Source organism: Rousettus aegyptiacus, unplaced genomic scaffold (genome assembly GCF_014176215.1).
Source record: "Rousettus aegyptiacus isolate mRouAeg1 unplaced genomic scaffold, mRouAeg1.p scaffold_m13_p_13, whole genome shotgun sequence".
NCBI lineage: Eukaryota > Metazoa > Chordata > Mammalia > Chiroptera > Pteropodidae > Rousettus > Rousettus aegyptiacus.
In genome coordinates, this window is record NW_023416288.1 from 76,452,217 (window position 1) to 76,472,231 (window position 20,015).

Below are 20,015 nucleotides of genomic sequence, written 5' to 3' on the forward strand. Positions count from 1 at the left end.
GACATGAAAAATCATGAATTGGACTGTAATTTGGTCACAAAGTACATTAGTTTCCCATGACTGCTGTAACAGATTACTACAAATTTGGTGGTTTAAAATGAAAGAAACTTATTCTTTCATAGTTCTGTAGGCTTAAAGTCTGAAATCAGTTTCACTGGGCCAAAATAAAGGTGTTGGTAGGACCACACTCCTAGAGGCTCTAGAGGAGCATCTAGAATCCTTGTGTCCTCTAGCTTCTGGTGGCTGCCAGCATTCCCAGGCTACACAGATCCAATCTCTGCCTCCATGGTCACACTGTCTCCACCCTTTGGTGGTGGCACTCCTCTTTTAAGGACACATTTAGGGTCCACCCAGATAATGCAGGATAATCTCCCATTTCAAGATCCTTATTTAATCACCTCTTTTGCCATATAAAGAAATGTTTACAGGTTGCAAGAATCAGGACTTGCTCTCTTCGGGGGCCATTATTTAGCCTAACAGAGAATGTATTTCTGGTAGCAATCAATGAACATTTTACATGTCCCTACAGGCTAATTTTCCTGTCTTTCACCAAAAGAAAAGAAAATCACAACTTTAAAACAACAAAAAAAAGTCACTTGGTATATTTAAGAAATTTTAAAAATATCAAGAACGTTAAGTTTACTGGATGAGTCACCACACACATGGGATAGGGATACTGGGGAATCACTTCTTTTAATCCTAGACTTTGGGGCATGACTTCCTTCCTGTTATCCTTACTGTGAAGCAGGCCATGTTCATTTAACAAGTGAAAACAATTAGTATAGGTTTAATTAAGAGAGAAAGAAAATAGAACCTGAATTCTATCAGCGTAAGGGCCAAGAGATCCTAACCTCAAGTTAATAATGCTCATTTTGGTAACAAGCGTCGCATTAATAATTTGTATGCTTTCCTTTTCCAGAGAAGAGTACATTTTAAATAGTCATGTCTCTTTCGTGACTTTTTTTTAGAATTTTATAACATAATAATGGCAGCTAATATTTATTAAATGCAATATGTCAGATTCTATGTTAAGCTCCTAATATGAACTGCCTCATTTAAATCTCCACAAAAAGTATGATGTACGAATGATTTGTGCTCCCATTGTGCAGATGAGGAGAGTAAGTCTTAGGGTCACATGGGAAGTAAATGAAGAAGCTGGAGTTGACTCCAAGTCTGTGCGACTCCAAAGCCTAAGCTCTTCCAGAAATTAGATGACTGCCAGGTTACTTTCTCATACCACTTTTACCTCAGCTAATTTCTAGTTTATTTTGTTTAGGTTAATATACATATTTTTAAATGGAAGCTTGTCTATGGCCATGCCTACCTGACCCTGTCTGATCTCGGAAGCTAAGCAGGGTCGGGCCTTGTTAGTACTTGGATGGAAGACCACCTAGGAAGACCAGGTGCTTTAGGCGTAAAAAAATAAAAAAAAAATAGGATTGTAAGATGACAAGGTCCTTGCAATCTGTGAGGTCAACCAAGGGTTACCTCACCTAAAAAATAAAAAATAAAATAAAATAAATAAATGTAAACAAATAACTTTTGGCTCTGAAGTATCTAATACAAGACAAGCACTGTTACGCATGAAATAAACATGAATGATCTTTGGGCCTCTTTTGTAAAATAGCTAAATTTCATTTAGTCGGGCATATAGTTATACGCCACAAAATAGTCCCAAGTCTTATGGATAATAAGTCTTGGTCTCTACTCCATCATATTATTACCAAGCAAACAGGATGGTTTCGTTTTATCCTTCTTTTTCTGCCATCAACTCTAATAAAGAAGCAAAGGGTCAGAGCTAAGGGATACGGAAAGAACAACTGAGATAGGAAAGCCAGATGAACCAAAAAAACCAACCACATGTTCTATAAATAGCCAAGGCCAACTGGGTTACAGGAAATTAAAAAGAAAAAAAAAAAGATTAAAAAAGGGAACACTATTCTGCACACAGACAACTTCACAATTTGTTTTGAATGGCAAGGAAAAGAGATTATATCTTAAAACTTATGTATATGAAAGGATATGAGTGGTAAATGATTATCACGTGATAATAATATTCAAGTGAAAATATTTTGATTCTGAGAAGTAATTCAAGAACTCATATTCCTTTGGACCATCCTCAATGGATCTATAACAACATGGGCTTATTATAAAGACAAGCAAAACAACCTTGACAGAAGTTCCCCAGCCAATAATCAGTGTCACATTGTCCTTCCAGCAGAGGCTGCAGGGATACATATCTGGGCGAAGACTTATATCATCCCGAGGCACATTGGTGATTCTCTGCTTTGAGGTGATGTCAAAAATCTTTACTCCCTGGAAAATAAAACAATGTTAAGTATTCTCTACACAAGAGAAGAAAAGTAAAGGAAAATTTATTAATGGTTACTGCTATGCACCACCAATAACCAGCACTGCAAAATATTGACAGTGTTTACTGAGCACGGCTGGGAGCCAGGCAAAGGAAAATGCTCCTACTCCACACGAACCTGTGAGAACCTAAAAAGAAAACCTTTACGCTTCTTTCTGGACAAAAGAGATTTTATTAGTAGATGGCATCAGTGGCTCAAATACAAGAGGTATGTGAAATGTACAAATGTTGACAACTGCATTTCCAAAATGACAGACAAATAACATTTCTAATTGCACTGTTCTACTACAAAAATGAAGTTTGTTTTTAGAAACACTTTGAAACTGAAAATCCACTAAGAAAACTAAAACTGACATTTAAAGTACTCAAATCAAAATATCGAGCAAGCAGTTAACTAAAAATAAACCAAGAGGCCACAAGTTTATCTTTACGGTGACCCAGGAAAAGTAAGAAAATTCCTGAACAGCAAGGAAGGTTCTGAGAGACTGCTAGCATTTAAAACAAAAGAACTAATTTACTAAGTTATACCTTGAAATTCCAAAAGAAATTCCTTATGTCAAAAAGACAATTTTTAAATTTTCTACTTGCTCTCATACTGAATAAACTTGAAATAAGTGGAGCACCAAAAAATTACGACCTACTTTTTAAAAGGCGGGTCTATTTTTTTGCCTGTGATTATACTGGGAGTAAAAACGAAATCAACAATATCCTGCAATTTTTCATATCAACTGTTACTTGCCCTTGGCTAATAGGCAAATGTTATTTTCAAGACCACATTCCCAATGCAGCCCTTCAATTATTAAGATGGCTTTTCATTTTCATGGCTATTCTCCATGCCTCAGGTTTCTTCCTCTAAAATAGAGTCTATGACATGTTGGGAATTACTCTATTAGGAAAGCTAAGAACAATCTAATTTCTTTAACCTTCTAGGTATGATATCAATCGCCATTTGTTTGTATATTTTAGAAATGACCACTGCAGCAAGTAACATCTTTCCCGTTATTACAGCTCTCTCAGTCTGGCTACTCTTTTGGCTCTAATGAAGCATTAGGAAGATGGAGACATGCTTTTACCATATTATTGGCCCAAGCAATCAGATGGCCTCTCCACTTCACACTCCTTATGTTCCCTTCTCCTTCATGCAGAACAGAAGACTTCCATCTGCTCATCCAAGATCGTTCAAACAGTAGCAACTAGGGATAAAGATCATAAAAACAGAATTTCAGAAACCAAGAAGCATGTATTAACATCCTTACTATTTTTGCTTGGCCACTGACTAAATGACAAACAAGCTATTCTCAACATTTTTTTATGCACTTATGTTAATACATAATTTGCATTTTGGAAAGAATTTCCACTACATTTTACCCCTCCCAAAACACTATTTAAAAATGCATTTGAGTGTTGAAGTTACTATAAAGCCAAGCCACAAGATGGCACCAAAATACCAAAATTCACGGAAAATATGCACATTGAGACAGTCAAAAGATTTGTATCACGGAATGTTCTTCAAATGATGGTCCAGGAATTAATTTATTTTGTGAACTGGGAAATCAAAATCTCATAATTTTTTCTCTGAAAGTTAAGATATTAGTTATAGGTTAAACCACAATAGTTAGAAGCAGTCTGTTTCCCATTTAACCCAAGAAAAATAATTTAACAATGACGTTTAAGCAGTAATTAATGTCACAGAGAAATTTGCTTTATGATTAAACTTCTTTTAAAAATTCAGAGTAGCTAGGTCTTTATTTTAAAGGGAAGATTCTATAATAAAAAGATCTGGATAAACTTTATTACCAAATATAACTGGTAAAAACCTCTATAACTGGTGAAGATGTAGTCCTAGTAATTCACGAATTATGAAAGACACAATAAAATACTTCTTCTCGATATATCCAATTTAAAACCTTTAAGACATTTATACGATAACAATTTAATATCCACAAGATGTAATTTATACAATGTATAATGTATAATATATAACTTCAGACACTAATCCTAAAACATAAGTTTACCATTTGAAAGCGAATGCTGATGACAGATTCCATAACAGAATTTTAAAAATCTCTATCATCAGAGTCAATTTCAGTTTACCTTAGGATATTGTGTGTCCCTCTGCAGCCTCCCAAAAGGGAGAAAATAACAGAACAAAGGAGGTAAATTCACGTTTTACATATATTTTTAAAATATTTTTTTCAATATTTGGGCTCCTATAGTCAGAAGGGGCACAATAAATAAAAAACAAATGCTTAAAATTAAACAATTGTCCATTTTCACAAATAAGCAGAGTACAGGCATTTTTAAATGTCCTAAGTGTTTGAAGTTCTCTATTATCATTGGAAAAGAAAGGTGGACTCACATAGTCCATGGTAGAAACTGGACATAGGATTTTTACTGAACATATAGAGTCCTGTCTTCCTATTAGATATAGGGTGTCTTCTACGCTCTCGAAGCCCTTCTAACCCACCTTGCCCACTCTCAGGCCAGGTTCTAAGGAAGAAATCACAACCACATCTCCCTGCTTCCAGTTAGACACCCGTGGGTGATTCAGCCTCCATTAAGAGCCGAGGAGGTCACGGAATGTGTTCAGTATTTTGTGATAGGGTGGGTTTAAAGTCAGGGAAAGAAGACAGGCTGAGAATACACCTCTTGCTAAACACTCCACTAAAGATAGGTAGCTAAAAACAACTGTATTAAACATAAGGAACTGTTAAGATCAAAATGTTTATCTTCCATCTCTGACTGAATTAGGTGGAAGTGATTGTGAGCTGGGTCCAGAGGAAGCTCTACAGCCACTTGCTGGAAGGGATGGTGCGGCTGGATGGTGAGGAGGAAAGTGTGGTGCAGCATGGCTTCGAGCTCCTCTCCATCACCAATTCCCACCCAGAAATGACCGACTAAGTATTAAAAGGGAACAATTTGTACCCATGTTAGAAAAATTAAATATGCCTCAAATTTTAAATTAAAAATTCTGTAAAACATGATAAAAGTAAGATTCTAGTCAAGGCCATGATTCAACTCACTACAAGAAAAAGCTTACCTGGGTAGTAGTTGGTTGGGTAGATACCAGAATGCCATCCTCCCCACCCCCTCATACACACTTAACACAGTAGGAGCTGCAGGTCAGGGAGTAACCTCGTTCAGGGTCACACAGGCTTCAGTCAGCATTGGTAGCTGACACTTGAGTAGCCACTCTTACTGTCACTTGGTGACACAGTTTGGAAGGAAAATAAGCACTCTGGTAACTGGAAGGTGCCTATCAAGGGCAGTTGTGCCCGTTCTGAGAGGTGGCAGTAACTGTACACACTTCGAGCTTCGTTAGTAAATATAGAAAGCAGACTTTTAAAAAAAAAAAAAATACGGCACTTTCCTGGCTGCACCAATGATTACATTCTTTAGCAGCCATTTTTCCAACAGACAGTCATGTTCCAATTTAGGCAAAAATGAAAACATAAAACTCCCTTCTCTCACAATAGTCCAGAATAAAATATTTGGACAGGTTGTCACAAAATCTATGATAAATTCACAGCAACTTCAACTCTGGATACTGAATATAGACTTCTCCCAGCAAATAGGCACTAATAAGAGAAAAAAAAATTAGCAATATGGAAAATTAAGTATTTGAAAACAATATGACTTATCTAGGGAATAAATCTCCTATTCTTGACTCCAAAGGAATGAGGCAGTCATAAAACCGAAAACTTTAAAAATAATTCTTCTTGTCCTCATGTGACAACAAAATTAAGCAAGAAATTAGTAACAATGGATAAGAAAAACAAAACAAAAAAACTGAAATTAAAATAAGCAAATACTCTCTATCCTAAGCACTTTGAACATGAGAACACAAATATTACAAACTTAAACTTTAGGGGAGGCAAGCAAAATTGTAAACAAGAGAAAGTCCATAGCTCTAAAGGTTAATGAACAAAAACAGATGTGTAGGTACTAGTTATATGACAGAAACAAAAAATATTTTACCAAGGAATATAAAAGGAGACCTAAATAAACAAACTTACATTACGTGCCTGGATAATAAGACTCAAAATTTTCACTGAAGAGCTTAAGTCTTACTAAGTTAACCTATGATTTTAATACAAGCTCAAAGAAAATCTCAAAGGAATTATTTCTAGAACTTCTAAAATGCTATAAATTCATTTTAAAATATATAAGAATAACAGGATTATTTTTTTTAATTAAGCAATCTGGGAGTAGGAGATTGTGGGTTTGCCCTGTTAGACAGTTAAACATTTTATAAAATTAACTGAAAATAGTATAGCAATCAATGGTCCTAGAACTGACAGATGAAGGAAGAAGAAAAGAAAAAACTGACAAAGATGAATCAAAATGATAAGGTCAGACATTGGGGTAGGGGTAATGGTACGTGTGTGTGCGCATGCGTGTGTGCACACAGAGAGCAAGGCACCCTCAAACTACTGAACAGTAGTCCTACAACCTTTCTGGAGTATTCTTTAGCATTATGCACTCAAAGCTTTAAAAATGACTCCAGTAAGTCTACACCTAGAAATTCATTCTGAGAAGTGATCAGACAAGTGTGTAAAGACGTATGTAGAGTTATTTATAACAGCCAGAAATAGACTAACAACTGGGGAATGACTGAATAAAATGTGGTAGAGCTAGACATATGAAGAATATATATCCATTTTTAAATGATTTTACATATGCATATTTATTAACATAAAAAGATGTCCAGGTCATATTAAATAAAACAGCAGATTGCAAAACAGTACTAAATATGGTGTTCTTTAAAAAAAATAGAAATGTGTATCCATATATAAAAGTTTGAAGATACATCACAAAGTAATCATAATTAGTACTAGAAACAGGTAACAGATTTTATGTTATAATTATTCTACATGAAATGTGAATTATTTTTGTAATGTTTATACATATGGGGACAAAAATCCATTCTCTTATTTTTACAGTCAGGATAATTGAGGAGAATAGTTGAAACAAACGATAAAACAATATCAAAAATTCTCTGGAACATAAGGAATATTTGAAGTATGTTGAATATGTTTAGAATTCACATAAACTGTAACTATATTTTAAATAAACATTAACTTCAGAAAATTATTAATAAGTCTTGTTTCAATTCCAACCAAAACCCAAACTCACTCCCATTAATCCTTTCTGTTGCGGCTGGTGTGCTTTTGGTAATGAGAGGAAGCTGAGGCCAGCTGGACCTTGGCCTCCCTTTGTCTCCTGCTCTAGCTACCAAGAAAACTTCCAGCAGAGGGCAGGAAGAAAAGGAAGCAAAGAACTCTCCTGAATTTAGTCCGTTTCATGGTAGTGTCCAAGTTTCCAGAGTTCTGTTCTAATAAATCTGTGTATCCTGCTCTGATATGGAATCAAAGCAGCAAAGAAGCTTCTCCCTTAATATTTTTATAGTATAGAAGGCACACGACATTCTGTGCAATTGAATGCTCAAAAAAAAAAAAAAAAGTTTGGTGGTGGGTGGGGCGGAGGCTAATATACTATCTTCTGTAAATGAAACAAATTTTAACTAACATATTACAATTTTAGAGATGATTCATGTTATTTTCTCGGGCTTTTCAAAAAGCAGTCGTTTCAATCACTTCACCTTTATATTTATTTACAATATATTAGGAACATCATCATTTAGAATAACTTCCCCTTAATTTCTTGGTTCTGTATATTTTTTAGGGTCACGCTGGCTGGTTCTATCAGGGTATAACAAAACTGAGATTCATGTATTTTCCTTTCATCTCCCAGACTGCAAATGAATTGGGAAAAGAGACCATATCTTACACTTTTCTAGATACACAAGATATAATAGCAGATACTGAGTGGGTTTTCCTAGGTCTACTAGTGCTATTCTTTTCTTCATTGTCCATGTATACAATGTGTTTGCTACAGGAGGAGCTATGTAATTCCCCAAAACTCTCCAGTTACTAAGCCATTCTATAGTTAGTAATGTCCAATGCGTCCTATTTTAGACATACTGGAATCTGTCCTATTCTCAAAAATTTAAGGAAGGTACTCTATGACTGGTCATATAATTAACATATACCCTTATTTTGAGAAAGGGCTCACTTATCCTGTCTTGACATGTTGGTGTATTTTTCTTTGCTCAATGCCTGAGGACATAATTTGTGCATAGCTTGTCAAAAATTTGAAAACTACTTTTAAGGTTAATCTTCCCCTATTCAGTTTAGGTAACTGCAATTCCTTTATTTCAGAGATGCCAATTGGCCTCTCATTTGGCCTCAACAGTTTTATTTGAAATGTATATACCTACAGAAGGCTCTCTGGATCGCTGCAGCGCCCACGTCTCCCAACTGTCTTGCACCTAGCCTGCTCCTCTCTTCTAAGTTCCCTGCCTGGCCCTTGAAACATTTATTTCTGCCTTCCCTCTCCACTCCACTTTATTCTTTACTCATGAGTCCTATTTTCCAATCTATACATAGTATAAAACTTAAATGTCAGCCAGTAATTATGGAATCATTCCCATTACTGTCCTTTGAAACTCCCCAAATACAAGTCTGCTGTACATGCAGGATTTGATTTATAACATTTTGTAGGACATACAGTTTCATACAGAAGAAGAACCAGACAATCCACTCTCCATTTGCTTTTTTAATCCTTATCTATGGGAATTTAAAGCAGAAATACATTGTCTGTCAGGAATGCCAAGGAAAGTTCTGCTTCAGTGATTTAAGAAAAGATAACCTGCTTTTCTTACAAACATTCTACGCTAATTTAACTACCACAAAACTACCTGCCTGTATTTCACTGACATTTAATAAAATCTATTTCTTTCTTCTAGTCATAAAACTGCCTAGAGACCTACTGAGCACGAATGTTCTACAAAGCATTTTAGAGGGTTAGTCATTGAGTGAACTACCTTAAAAGCAGCTGGTTAATTTATTTGGTTCATCTTCTACATCCTGTAATATTGAATTGTCATTATCACAATACTGAGAGCAATTTAAGCTCAATAGGAGCTAAGTACATAGAGAAGAGAAACTGTTTCCAAAAGGTCTATTTTTTTGTTGTTGTTGGAGAAAGTATTTTAGGGCTTTATTTCCCATAAATCCACATTCTGGCAGTCAGCACTCTCGGTACTTATATTTCAATAGAGGAGCCCTCACATTTTCAGCAATATATTTTATGCTCCTATGTTTTGTGCTGATAAATCTATCTAGTACTTTCCGACACTACCACATGGTAAGGATGCACATCCCAGAATCTCCCTTATATATCGAGATATAATAAAAGCCGTCGATTCTGGTCGCATAACACCCATCGTTACCCATCATCCACTCTTCCCTGATGGAGGAAAGGGAACACTGGCCCCTTTTTAATCATCTTGTGATCTTTCAAGTATATAAATCACTGGACTCCTTCAGGCTTCCTAAACACTAGCAACAGTGCTTACTCTGTAACAGACAAGAGAGCAGGGCTTGAATAAAAGGCTCTGAGCACATTGCAGACACCAGGTATGTTCCTAGAGGAAGGACCGAGGGACTTAGAGGAAAAAAAGACTCCACAAAAGGTAAAACGCTCAATCAAGGAAGATGCTGGAGCTCAAGGTAATAGAGAAACAGAGAAATAAAAGCAAAAACAAGCATGTTAGAACATGCCAAATAAGACTCTTCTCTGTAAAACTAGACAAAGGGATGCAGAGGACTTGTCACAGGATTCACAAACCCAAAATTAGAAATGAATTTTAAGTCAAGAAGGCAAGTGATAAGAAATTAGTGAGCACAGAGAAGACATGGGATGGTAGCTGGCTGCTGCCAGCAGACTTGAATCCTGATGGAGGCAGGAGTGACCTGGAAGGAGCCAGGGAACAGATAGTGCCTTTGTCTTGCTTCTGGCTCTGGCTCAGTCCCAAACTTTAAAACACAGAGTTTTCCCAAACACTATCAAGAGAGATCATAAATCTGTAGGAAAAAAAAAAAAAAAGGGAATTTCCCAAAAGTGTTTTTGCTTTAAATGCAATGGTTATTTTCTGGACAAGTTATAATCCTTTAAACTCCTTTTCCTAAAGGTAATGTAACATGTTAAAAGCAATTAAATACAGGGCAAATACTGCTACCATTGGATGACTGGCCACTTCTAAGCAATATCTGAGTAAACACAACACCAACACCACACAGATTCTGGACAACCTCTAGCAGTTAATTAATCCTGTGAAAACTATGTAGACAAATAATGTTTTGAAATTTAAAAAACTCTATCAACATAAGGTAACAGTCAATTTAGTGACCAAGAAATCCAAGCTATGAGTTCAATGTGAACAAAAGAAGCTAAACATTAGAGCTGTTATTTAGGAGAAGTCTCCTTCATATTAAAAACTAGTGATGACAGATAGATATGAATCTATGTATCTACCGTTCCACCTCCATGAGTTTAGAAATCAAATGAGGCCAGCATGCGAGGTAGGCTCCTATTTAAACTAGAAATCTGCAATTTCTACATATACAAATTTACAACTGCAAATATGATTTCAGAAGTAAATGGGGTATTTTAAAATAATTTTACCACTAAAAAAATAAATTCCATTAAAGATCTCACAGACTTTATAGAGCTGGTTGTTCAAATATGTTAGGTCTGTTTTTCAGTGTGCAGCAGTCTTGGGCTACATTTCCAGGCTGGACTGATTCAGTACCAAAGAGAAAACACAGAAGTCATCCACTGGGTAATTAAACTTTGATTAATATTCTGTGTGATGGGCAAATATCTCTAATTTTAACTATACATAATCTCAATCATCTATAGATGGCTGCAGGGAGATCTCTGAATAGTGAGAACATGAAAAAGAAACACAAAATTGCTATGCTTTAGATAACAGAAAAAGTCACATGGAATGCAAAGGTTTATGTATTTGAACAAGCACTTCACTCAATTTAAAGAAAAGCAAAATGGGGGTGGGGGGGGAAGGTCAGGACACTATCTGCAGAAGAAACCAAGTCGCATGAACCTGCCTTTAACTGGATGCACTGGCTTGTCCTTGATAGCCTCTGTGGAAGTGGCAGGACTAACGATTTGGGGCAGATGCGTATCTGTGTAGTAGCACATATTTGTCCTCTTTTACACACTTTAGTGTCTACTCTAAAGTCTCATTATGATTCCTATATAAGGTCTCCCTTGGAACAAGAATAATTATTACAGATTTCACCAAAATTGGAGAAAAGGCTATAGACTATTCAGTAAGCAGCAATAATTTGCACTCAAACTGACAATTAATATCAAATAGACAGTCTTCACCATTCTGGCTCCTATGGTAATACTAAAAGCTGCCCCAAGCAAAGAATATAATCAGATAATTCGCAAAGGAAGATATATAAGTGACTAGGAAATAAAAATGTTCAAAATCATTAATAATTAAAAGAAGTTACAAAATAGAATAAATTATCTTTGTATATCAAACTGGCAAATGGGATGTGGTGAAACAGGTACATGTTCTGGCATGCAATTTTACTTGGTGGTAGGTATCAGAAGCCTAAAACATAATCATAATCTTTGACTCAATAATTCTAAACCTAGGAATCAGTTCTAGGAAAACATTCAGAACCATAGACAAAAGTTTATACCTAAAGATTTCTAGCTTCCTTACAGTATGATTTATGATAACCAAACACTGGATACAACCCATAGGTCCCATAATATGCAAAGGGTTAAGAAAATTAAATAGACCCAGAGGATGGATTATTATGTAATGATTAAAGAAGATGTGGGTTAAGAAAAGACTTCAATAATGTAGGGGATTTCATATAATTTATAAAAGTAAGGTAAAAAGAGACTCAAAGAGTTAAGATTATTTTATGCGTCCTTTTATTATTATAAAAAGGAATGCATGTTTACTACAAACAAAAAAAAATGCAGAAAATAAAAGCCAGTGAAGGCCAGAAAGAACACTCTTAATACTGCTCAGACATTGTTAATAACATATTAATATTTTTAATACTTTGCAGTATAACCTTCCATGAATATTACTACATACATACATACACAGATTATAGTTCTAGAAAAAATTAATATAAAATAAAATAAGACCAATCATATATTTTTGTAAAGTAGCTCAACACAAGCAATTTAACTACGCTGGGCATCTGAATTGTTCCAACAGAGAAAGAGGGAAGCTGACATCCAGGAACTGGCCTGGCACTCAAGAGCTAGTCCCTGGTGTTCTCTGAATGAATATAATCAATTTCATAGAACACCAACGTCAGATAGGCTTAATGACCATGAAGAATCAGGACAAAAACAGTATCACTCCATAATCATGTCTGAATGCAGACAAAACATGAACATTTCCATGCCACACAAATGACCAAACATCCCCATACCCAGGCTAAAATAATAGACTGCTGCTTCACTACCAATTATGTTTATAGCCTCGATTTAATCCTTCCTCTTCTAGATAAGATTTATTACGATACCCACTGGCAGAATTATTCTTGCTTCCTGACAGCATCCAATCTAGAGCACAACCCTTCTTCCTTAGACCCTCCCAAATCACCTCACACCAGCCCAAACCCTATAATAACTTCTTTCTAACACCTTCCTTATACCCGGTTAGTGTGTTCCTGGTGATCTTTGGCTGCAGGGCAAGATACAGCTAATTCACTGTTGTTAGACATTTTATTTGCTCCAATTTTCACTGTTGCATACATCAAAGAGGAATGTTGGCTGAAACTGAATTAGAAAATAGAAAGGCAACAGATAAAAGGGGGCAAAATCCAAAATGCTTAATGACAAAAGATTGCAAAATTACCCCCATCGTGATACATACACACACAGACATGTTTTTTTCTTCTCAAAAGACTTGGAATACTCATTTTCCTACCAAATTGCCACTCAGATTAATGGTTTTATTGACTAACTGCTTTCTGCTAACAGCATTCTACCTGTCTTGTTTTTGAAAAGGTACTGCCATTCCTGAAACCCAGATACTATGTATTCGCAGCATTCAACATAGACCCTGACACAAAGTTGTCTTCAAGATGCCAAAATTCCAGTGAAATTACTGTGACTTAGTTTGTGATGGTGACACCAACGTACAATGGCTAAAATTGTGAACCCTTGCTTTATATGTTTTTTTAAAACATATCTTTTAAAACATATCTTTAAAACTTATCTTTTTAAAAAAAAAACCTTCCAGTATTAATGACGGTCAACTGCTTTAAACTCAAGAAAACACGACAAGCATTCTGAACTAGGTGTTAATTCTTGCACAGTCATTAACTATTCAAAACATTTAAAGACAATCACAGCACTCTCAACATACAAAGAAAGATATTTTCGGCAAGGAGCAGAGGGTTTGATTTCTCTAGAAAGACAGAAGGTTCGACATCAGAAGTCAGGGGAAGCTGCAATCCATTTGGAAACATTATATATGGAAAAGTTAGCTGAACTCATTAAAGAAAAAAGGATTCTATTTTCTCAACAGGCTTTTGATGAATATAAAACAATGGTAGCACTAAAGAAAATGAAGTTGCAATGGATCCATCTCAAAGACTGTGGGAGTTCAAAATATTGATATGAAAAAAGTAATTAATATTTGAGACAAATAAACTTAATTTTGAAAGCAATGAAGAATGCTTATTTTTGAGTCTAAGAATGATTTCTATTTTAAGCACTGGATTTCTATTTTTAGCTTCAGCCCATTCGGCACATATACACCCAAATATATTTTTACAGCATAGCTTTTTTACAATTTAGTGCTACATACCTAAAAAAATGACTGTGGAGGTTGCGTTTGTGTTTTACTTTCTATTAATTGGTGAGTTTTGATCAATTTTGGTATTTTATGGCATGAAATGAAGTTTTTGGAATGGAACCAATTTATAACACAGTACCTAGAAGAAATTAAGGTATTTATTTAAAATGGCTCAGCATACAACCACTAGGACAAAATTGATGGTTGTCTGTAGAGCAATGTGTGAGAAAAGTTTGCATGTAGAAGGCTGCCTAAGATCAAACAACTGACCTCACTTGCAGAAATATCATACTAGAGATCCACTGGACAGCAGACTGACAGGTATAATTGATGTCAAATCCCTTTTGACCCCAAGAACCCCAGTTCCAATCTGACCAGAAGATAAGCAAATGTATAAGGAAGCACCTCTACATTTCTACGGTTAGTGGTCACAGTGGCTCATTGCAGTCTAAAAAGATTCACATTATTACAAAAAGTTGCTCTACTGAATCTTCTTCCAAAAAAGATCATAATGCAATTTGTTGTTACAAATAACTACTGGAAACTTAGAGAAGCCAGTTGACGCTACCACCTCTTTCTGGTAAAATCCACCGCAAGCTTTCAGCCCTGAACAGTGAGCTTTTCCTCATTTCATTCACACAGGTCCTTTGCTTGTTTGCTGAGTGACATTTTCTAGCTTACAAAGCAATCTGTCCCTGTGGCCAGGTCCCCTCATTTTATCTCACTACAATGCCAAACAGCTGACTATCTGATTTCTGAAAATGAACTCTTCTGCAAACAGGACTGCAACAATTTAATAATTTGTCAAAATAGTAGAACCAGTTATTATGAAATGTATTTCGGAGTTCAAAGGTAAAGGTTATAGGAAACAAAAGTGTATCTGCTGAGAGAAAGTGGAGCAATTAAAAAAAAAAAATCCAGACAGGATCTACCTGGCAGACTTATTTCTAAAACAGAAACCTCATTGCTTTGCTTATATAGTAGAATTCTTGCTACACAAGGTTACACTTAAAAAAAAAAAAAAATCCATTCGTACATGTGTTTCAAAGCTCTCTCCAATGGCACTTCTAAAAAGTGTGCTTTCTCTTTTCCTTTTTTTTTTTTTTTTTTTCTGACATGGAAAGAAAACAGAATTTAGAATAAGCTTTACATATGCTCGTGTGTTAAGCAGGGGAGTCCATAAATCTAGCTATTTTCGGGGTAACTAACAAGTTACCTTGAAAACCTAAAATAAAAGTTTATGCCAGACAGAACTAAAGCCTCTTCTTCCCAGTCCCTGGTGGATAAAAAGTTATCTCTAAAGACCAAAGAAGCTAGAGCGTTTAAAGGAAATATCAACAAACGGGTCAAACCATAGCTTCAGGCTTTTTCTGCTGCATTGCTGTTTTACAAGGCTATTCTAAATTGTATGTTCTAATTACTTTTTAAAACTGTTTTTAAGGAATTTAAAATTTTAATAAAATCAAAACAACTAAAATAATAAAACAGACATCTCTTCCAAATATTCTTAAGAAATAATATCACGACTATCTCATTCTATTATTTCTATCACTTCTCTAGTCTCCGTGCCACTTTCACCATTGTTTACAGAAGTTGGCATAAAATTCCAAGATTCATTTAGCTGTCATTCTAGGGAAGATCAGTAATCTTGAGGGTTAAGAATGCCTTTACTCTACATTATACCGTCATCTGTCTAGTCTTTGCTCCAATTTTTTTTTTTTTAAGATTAAATTATTTCTTAAAGGCAGAAGGTCATAACCTCTCAGTTACATGATATTTGTCTTTATTTTCTTTTCCGCCTATGATGTGCCATCTGCTCTAAACAGAGAGGTCTTGGTATCTACAATATATGATTACTGCAAGGTTATCACCATTGGTTAAACGTTGGACTCTTCAAACTTGTTCTGCTTAGTTTATTGTACTAGCTGAAAACTGCAGTTGCAATCATCAGAGTTTTGATTGGGCCAACATAATCTTTATTTTTTTCATTTTTCAAAGGTCTAAAATGCTGCAACTCAGTTGCAAAAAAAAAAAATCAGCTCCTCTTTAAAAGTACCTAATACTTTAAGAAAAAAAATAATCATTTCACAATAGTACTCCTTTCTTAATGTCACCTACAAGCCTTTTTTTTAGTTTTTTAAATCAACAATACGTTCCAAATCAGAAATATTTCCTGAAATATCTTCAATTAAATAAATCTATTTTACAACAAACAAAACACACTAATGCCAATACTCTACAGCTTAAGTGATCTTTAAAAATGCAGACCACATACATAACAGAGGAAGGACTCTGGAGATTTCTGCATACCACATTAAGCTGGTGCACATTTTGAAAATCTCTAGTTATTTAACTGTATTTGAAGAGGTCACTATAGTTTATTGAATAAACACTTCTTTTTACTATTAACTAATATATATTTACGTAATAAACTTACAGAATCCAAAGTAACCAGTAAATAATCTGTATTTTTCAAGTCCTTGAACAGGGAACATACTGACATACCAATATTTATTTCTTAAGCCTCTAATATAAGTAGGAGAAATTATCATGGCTTTTTAAAGGGAAAGAACTCCAAATCAAAATGCTTGAAATAATCTGCCTTCTAAAACTCTTAGAAGGAATACAAAGGCATAAATCTTTATGACCTTGGATTAGACAATGATTTCATAAATAGAACACCAAAATCACAACTGTCAAAAGAAAAAATGTTAAATGGGACTTCATCAAAATCAAAAACTTTTGTAGTTCAAATGACACCATCAATAAAGTGAAAAGACAACTCACAGATTGAGAATATTTATGAATCATATATAGATAAGGGACTTATATCCAAAATATATTTTAAAAATTTACAACCATGAAATAAAAATTTACAACTGTAAAATAAAAAGACAAGCTCAATCTAAAAATAGGCAAAGAATTCAAACAGACATTTCTCCAAAGAAGATATGCAAATGGCCAATAAGCACATAAAAAAGAAGCTCAATAACATCAGTCATTTAAAAAATGGAAATCAAAACAATGACATACCACCTCACACCCACCAGGTGGCTATAATCAAAGACAGATAAAAATGAGTGTCGGTGAGAATGTAGAGGATTAACCCTCACACACTGCTAGTGAGAATGCAAAATAGTGCAATCACTTTGGAAAACAGTTTGACAATTCTTCAAAGTGTTTAGCGTAGAGTTACCATATGATACAACAGTTCCATACCCACTAATGAAAATACATCACCATGCAAAAAGCTGTACATGAATATTCATAGCAGTATTATTCATAATAGTAAAAAGGTGGAAACAACTCAAATGTCCATCAACTGATAAATGACTAAATAAAATATGATATAGCAATACAATTACATATGATTTGACCATAAAAAGGAATGAAGTACTAAAATAGGTTACAATATGGATGTATTTTGAAAACTAATGAAAGAAGCCAAACAAGAAGGCCATGTATTATTGTATAAGTTGATTTACACAAAATACCCAGAATTTATATGAAATATTCAGAATGGGCAAATTTATAGAGAAATATAGTAGATTAGTGGTTGGCAGACTGGGAAGAGAAGGAAGGTGGATAGGGAGTGATGCTAATGCGCATAAGGCTTCTTTACTGGGATGACGAAAATGTTCTAAAATTAGATTATGGTGATCATACATAACTCTGTAAATGTACTAAAAACCTTTGACCTGTACACTTTAAACTGGTGAACTTTATGGTATGCAAATTATATACCAACAAAGCTACTAAAAAATCTAAGAGAAGCCTTAACATCGCTTAAATTGACATGTGTAATCATGATTCTTCACTTCAAAATAGCACACATATACTTTTATCAAAACCAATATACTAAGCCCTTTATATAATATACTAAACATGTTTTTCTTTTAAATTATTTTAATCCAGAAATTCTACTTAATATCATTTTTTTAAAAGTTTTTTACCAGATAGTTGGAACTATTTTCATTTTATATACATATAATTATTTTTGTGCTTGGAAAATGTCTACAGATGTGTATCTGGAGAACTTGACAAGAAAAAAGGAGTAAATCAGAATGCTCTCTTAAAGAGCAATGAACATAGAAAAACTTGTCAAGTAGTCAATGGTAACCAAAAAGGTGAACCAAATCCATGATTTTCTTGCCATTCAGTGTTCTATCCATTTTACTGCTTATCATAATGTATATCTTTGTATAAATTCCAATTTCTTTCCACATTACCTCATCTGCACTTGGGTGATAGGCTATGTTTTTGTTCACACAATGTTCAAGTATCTATTCAATGAGCTCTGGCCCAGCTGCATTTACACTGTCCTTCCTAAAAGATGTCCACAAATGATATCAAATGCTCAGCAGAAAGATGAAGAATATGTTATTTGCACAATTATCCCTGGCATCCTGCAGGTTGACAAGACATTCTTGTAGCAAAACTACTGTGGCAAACTTGATGAGACTATACGTATACATCACAGTATAAAAACAATCATTAAACTCCACAAATAAGCTGATTATTAAAAACAGAAACTGACAAAGAGAAATCCTACTTTCAGAGTTTGAGTCTAACCACTTGGGCATCGCTACTGGTATTATCTCTAATATGTTTTTTCATACCAATACCTTCAAGAAATAGGGCGCAACTATAAAATCTCAAACTCCTAAAATTGGAAGCTGGACTCAAAACTGTATCCCATACTAAGGAATTACTGAAACCACAGTGATTTATCAATATTTTAAGTTATTAATATTTTATGAGGGATTATTATCAAGAAGACATCTTAGAAGCAGATTTTCCAGCTCCAGTCATGCCTTCAGATAACTGCAGCCCTGGCTAAAATCTAGGCTGAAATCTGAAGAAAGGTTTAAAGCCAGAACCACACAAGTAACCCATGCTTTAAAACTCAAATTTTGAATTTTTAAGAGGTAATAAGAGTTTATTATTTTAAGCCACTTAAAAAACGAAACAACAAAAAAATTCATTGGCTTAGCATTCTTTATGTCTACTGACTTTTAAATTAAAAATGTATAAGTTTAAAGCAGAGCTAAATGAATTTATGCTATATCTCATATAACATGTCCTACTAGAAAAGTGTTTAGTAAAGAAATACTTTAACAAGAGGAATGTAAGAGGAATGTTAAAGCTAATCTTCACGAGGTCAACAAACACAAGTGAGACAGTCATTTTTTTTCAGGGGCAAATTAGCTGCAGATCTAAGAGACAGAGTTAGATTAAATCTGCAATTCCCACTGATTAATCCCACATATATTTTTATGTGAAGCTAATGAGGCTAGAGCCTAAGGATAACAATGGGCTGGTGCAATCTTGGCCTCATGCCATGGAAGAGAATCAGGATCTAAGGACCTGCCCCTCCACCATGACAATGAACTAAAACCAGTGCTTGAGAAATGCCGAGTAAGGTAATGACGAGTATGCTTTCCTGTCCTATTGAAACTGCATACTAGTTCTGCTTTCTTCAAGCAAATTGGTGATTAATACAATCCTTGAGTTATTTTAGAGACAGCACTGTACTTATGCCACACTATCCTCAAGATGGCGCCAGAACTAAGAATCTTCAGTCTATGTATGGAACTCAAATAGAAGTGTGACCACCAGAGCCCTTTATGAAGCAAAAGGTTGTCCTTCAATAAGAAAGATACGATGCCTAGACCAAATATGAACAAATGCAGAACTGACCAATCAAACTCTGTCAGGTTTAAATTCCTTTGTACTTTCTCTTGCCCTTCAACCCTTTACATTATTGGCCAAGTTTCAAAATCCTCCAATCAAAACTTGCCCCACTAGCACTACCACATGCCACTCTGTTTTTCCTAACCCTTAAAACTTGTCCAGACTCCAGCCTGGGGATATATCTTTTTCTTGCCCTAAAGCTACTTTAAAGGAATGCCAGTGAGAAACACTGAGACCACA

At 34.9% G+C, this 20,015-nt stretch overlaps 1 protein-coding gene across 2 annotated transcripts in view; it reads right to left on the reverse strand.

Moving 5' to 3' along the window:
• Window positions 1-20,015, reverse strand: part of VPS41 (VPS41 subunit of HOPS complex) — a 166,757-nt gene that overhangs the window by 68,163 nt on the left and 78,579 nt on the right. For both annotated transcript variants that reach the window (XM_016128120.2, XM_016128121.2), the window contains exons 8-9: window positions 3,445-3,564; window positions 2,170-2,316 (exon numbers count right to left, since the gene is read on the reverse strand). In XM_016128120.2, the coding sequence (XP_015983606.2) occupies window positions 2,170-2,316; window positions 3,445-3,564 (267 nt within the window). The remainder of the gene's footprint in view (window positions 1-2,169; window positions 2,317-3,444; window positions 3,565-20,015) is intronic.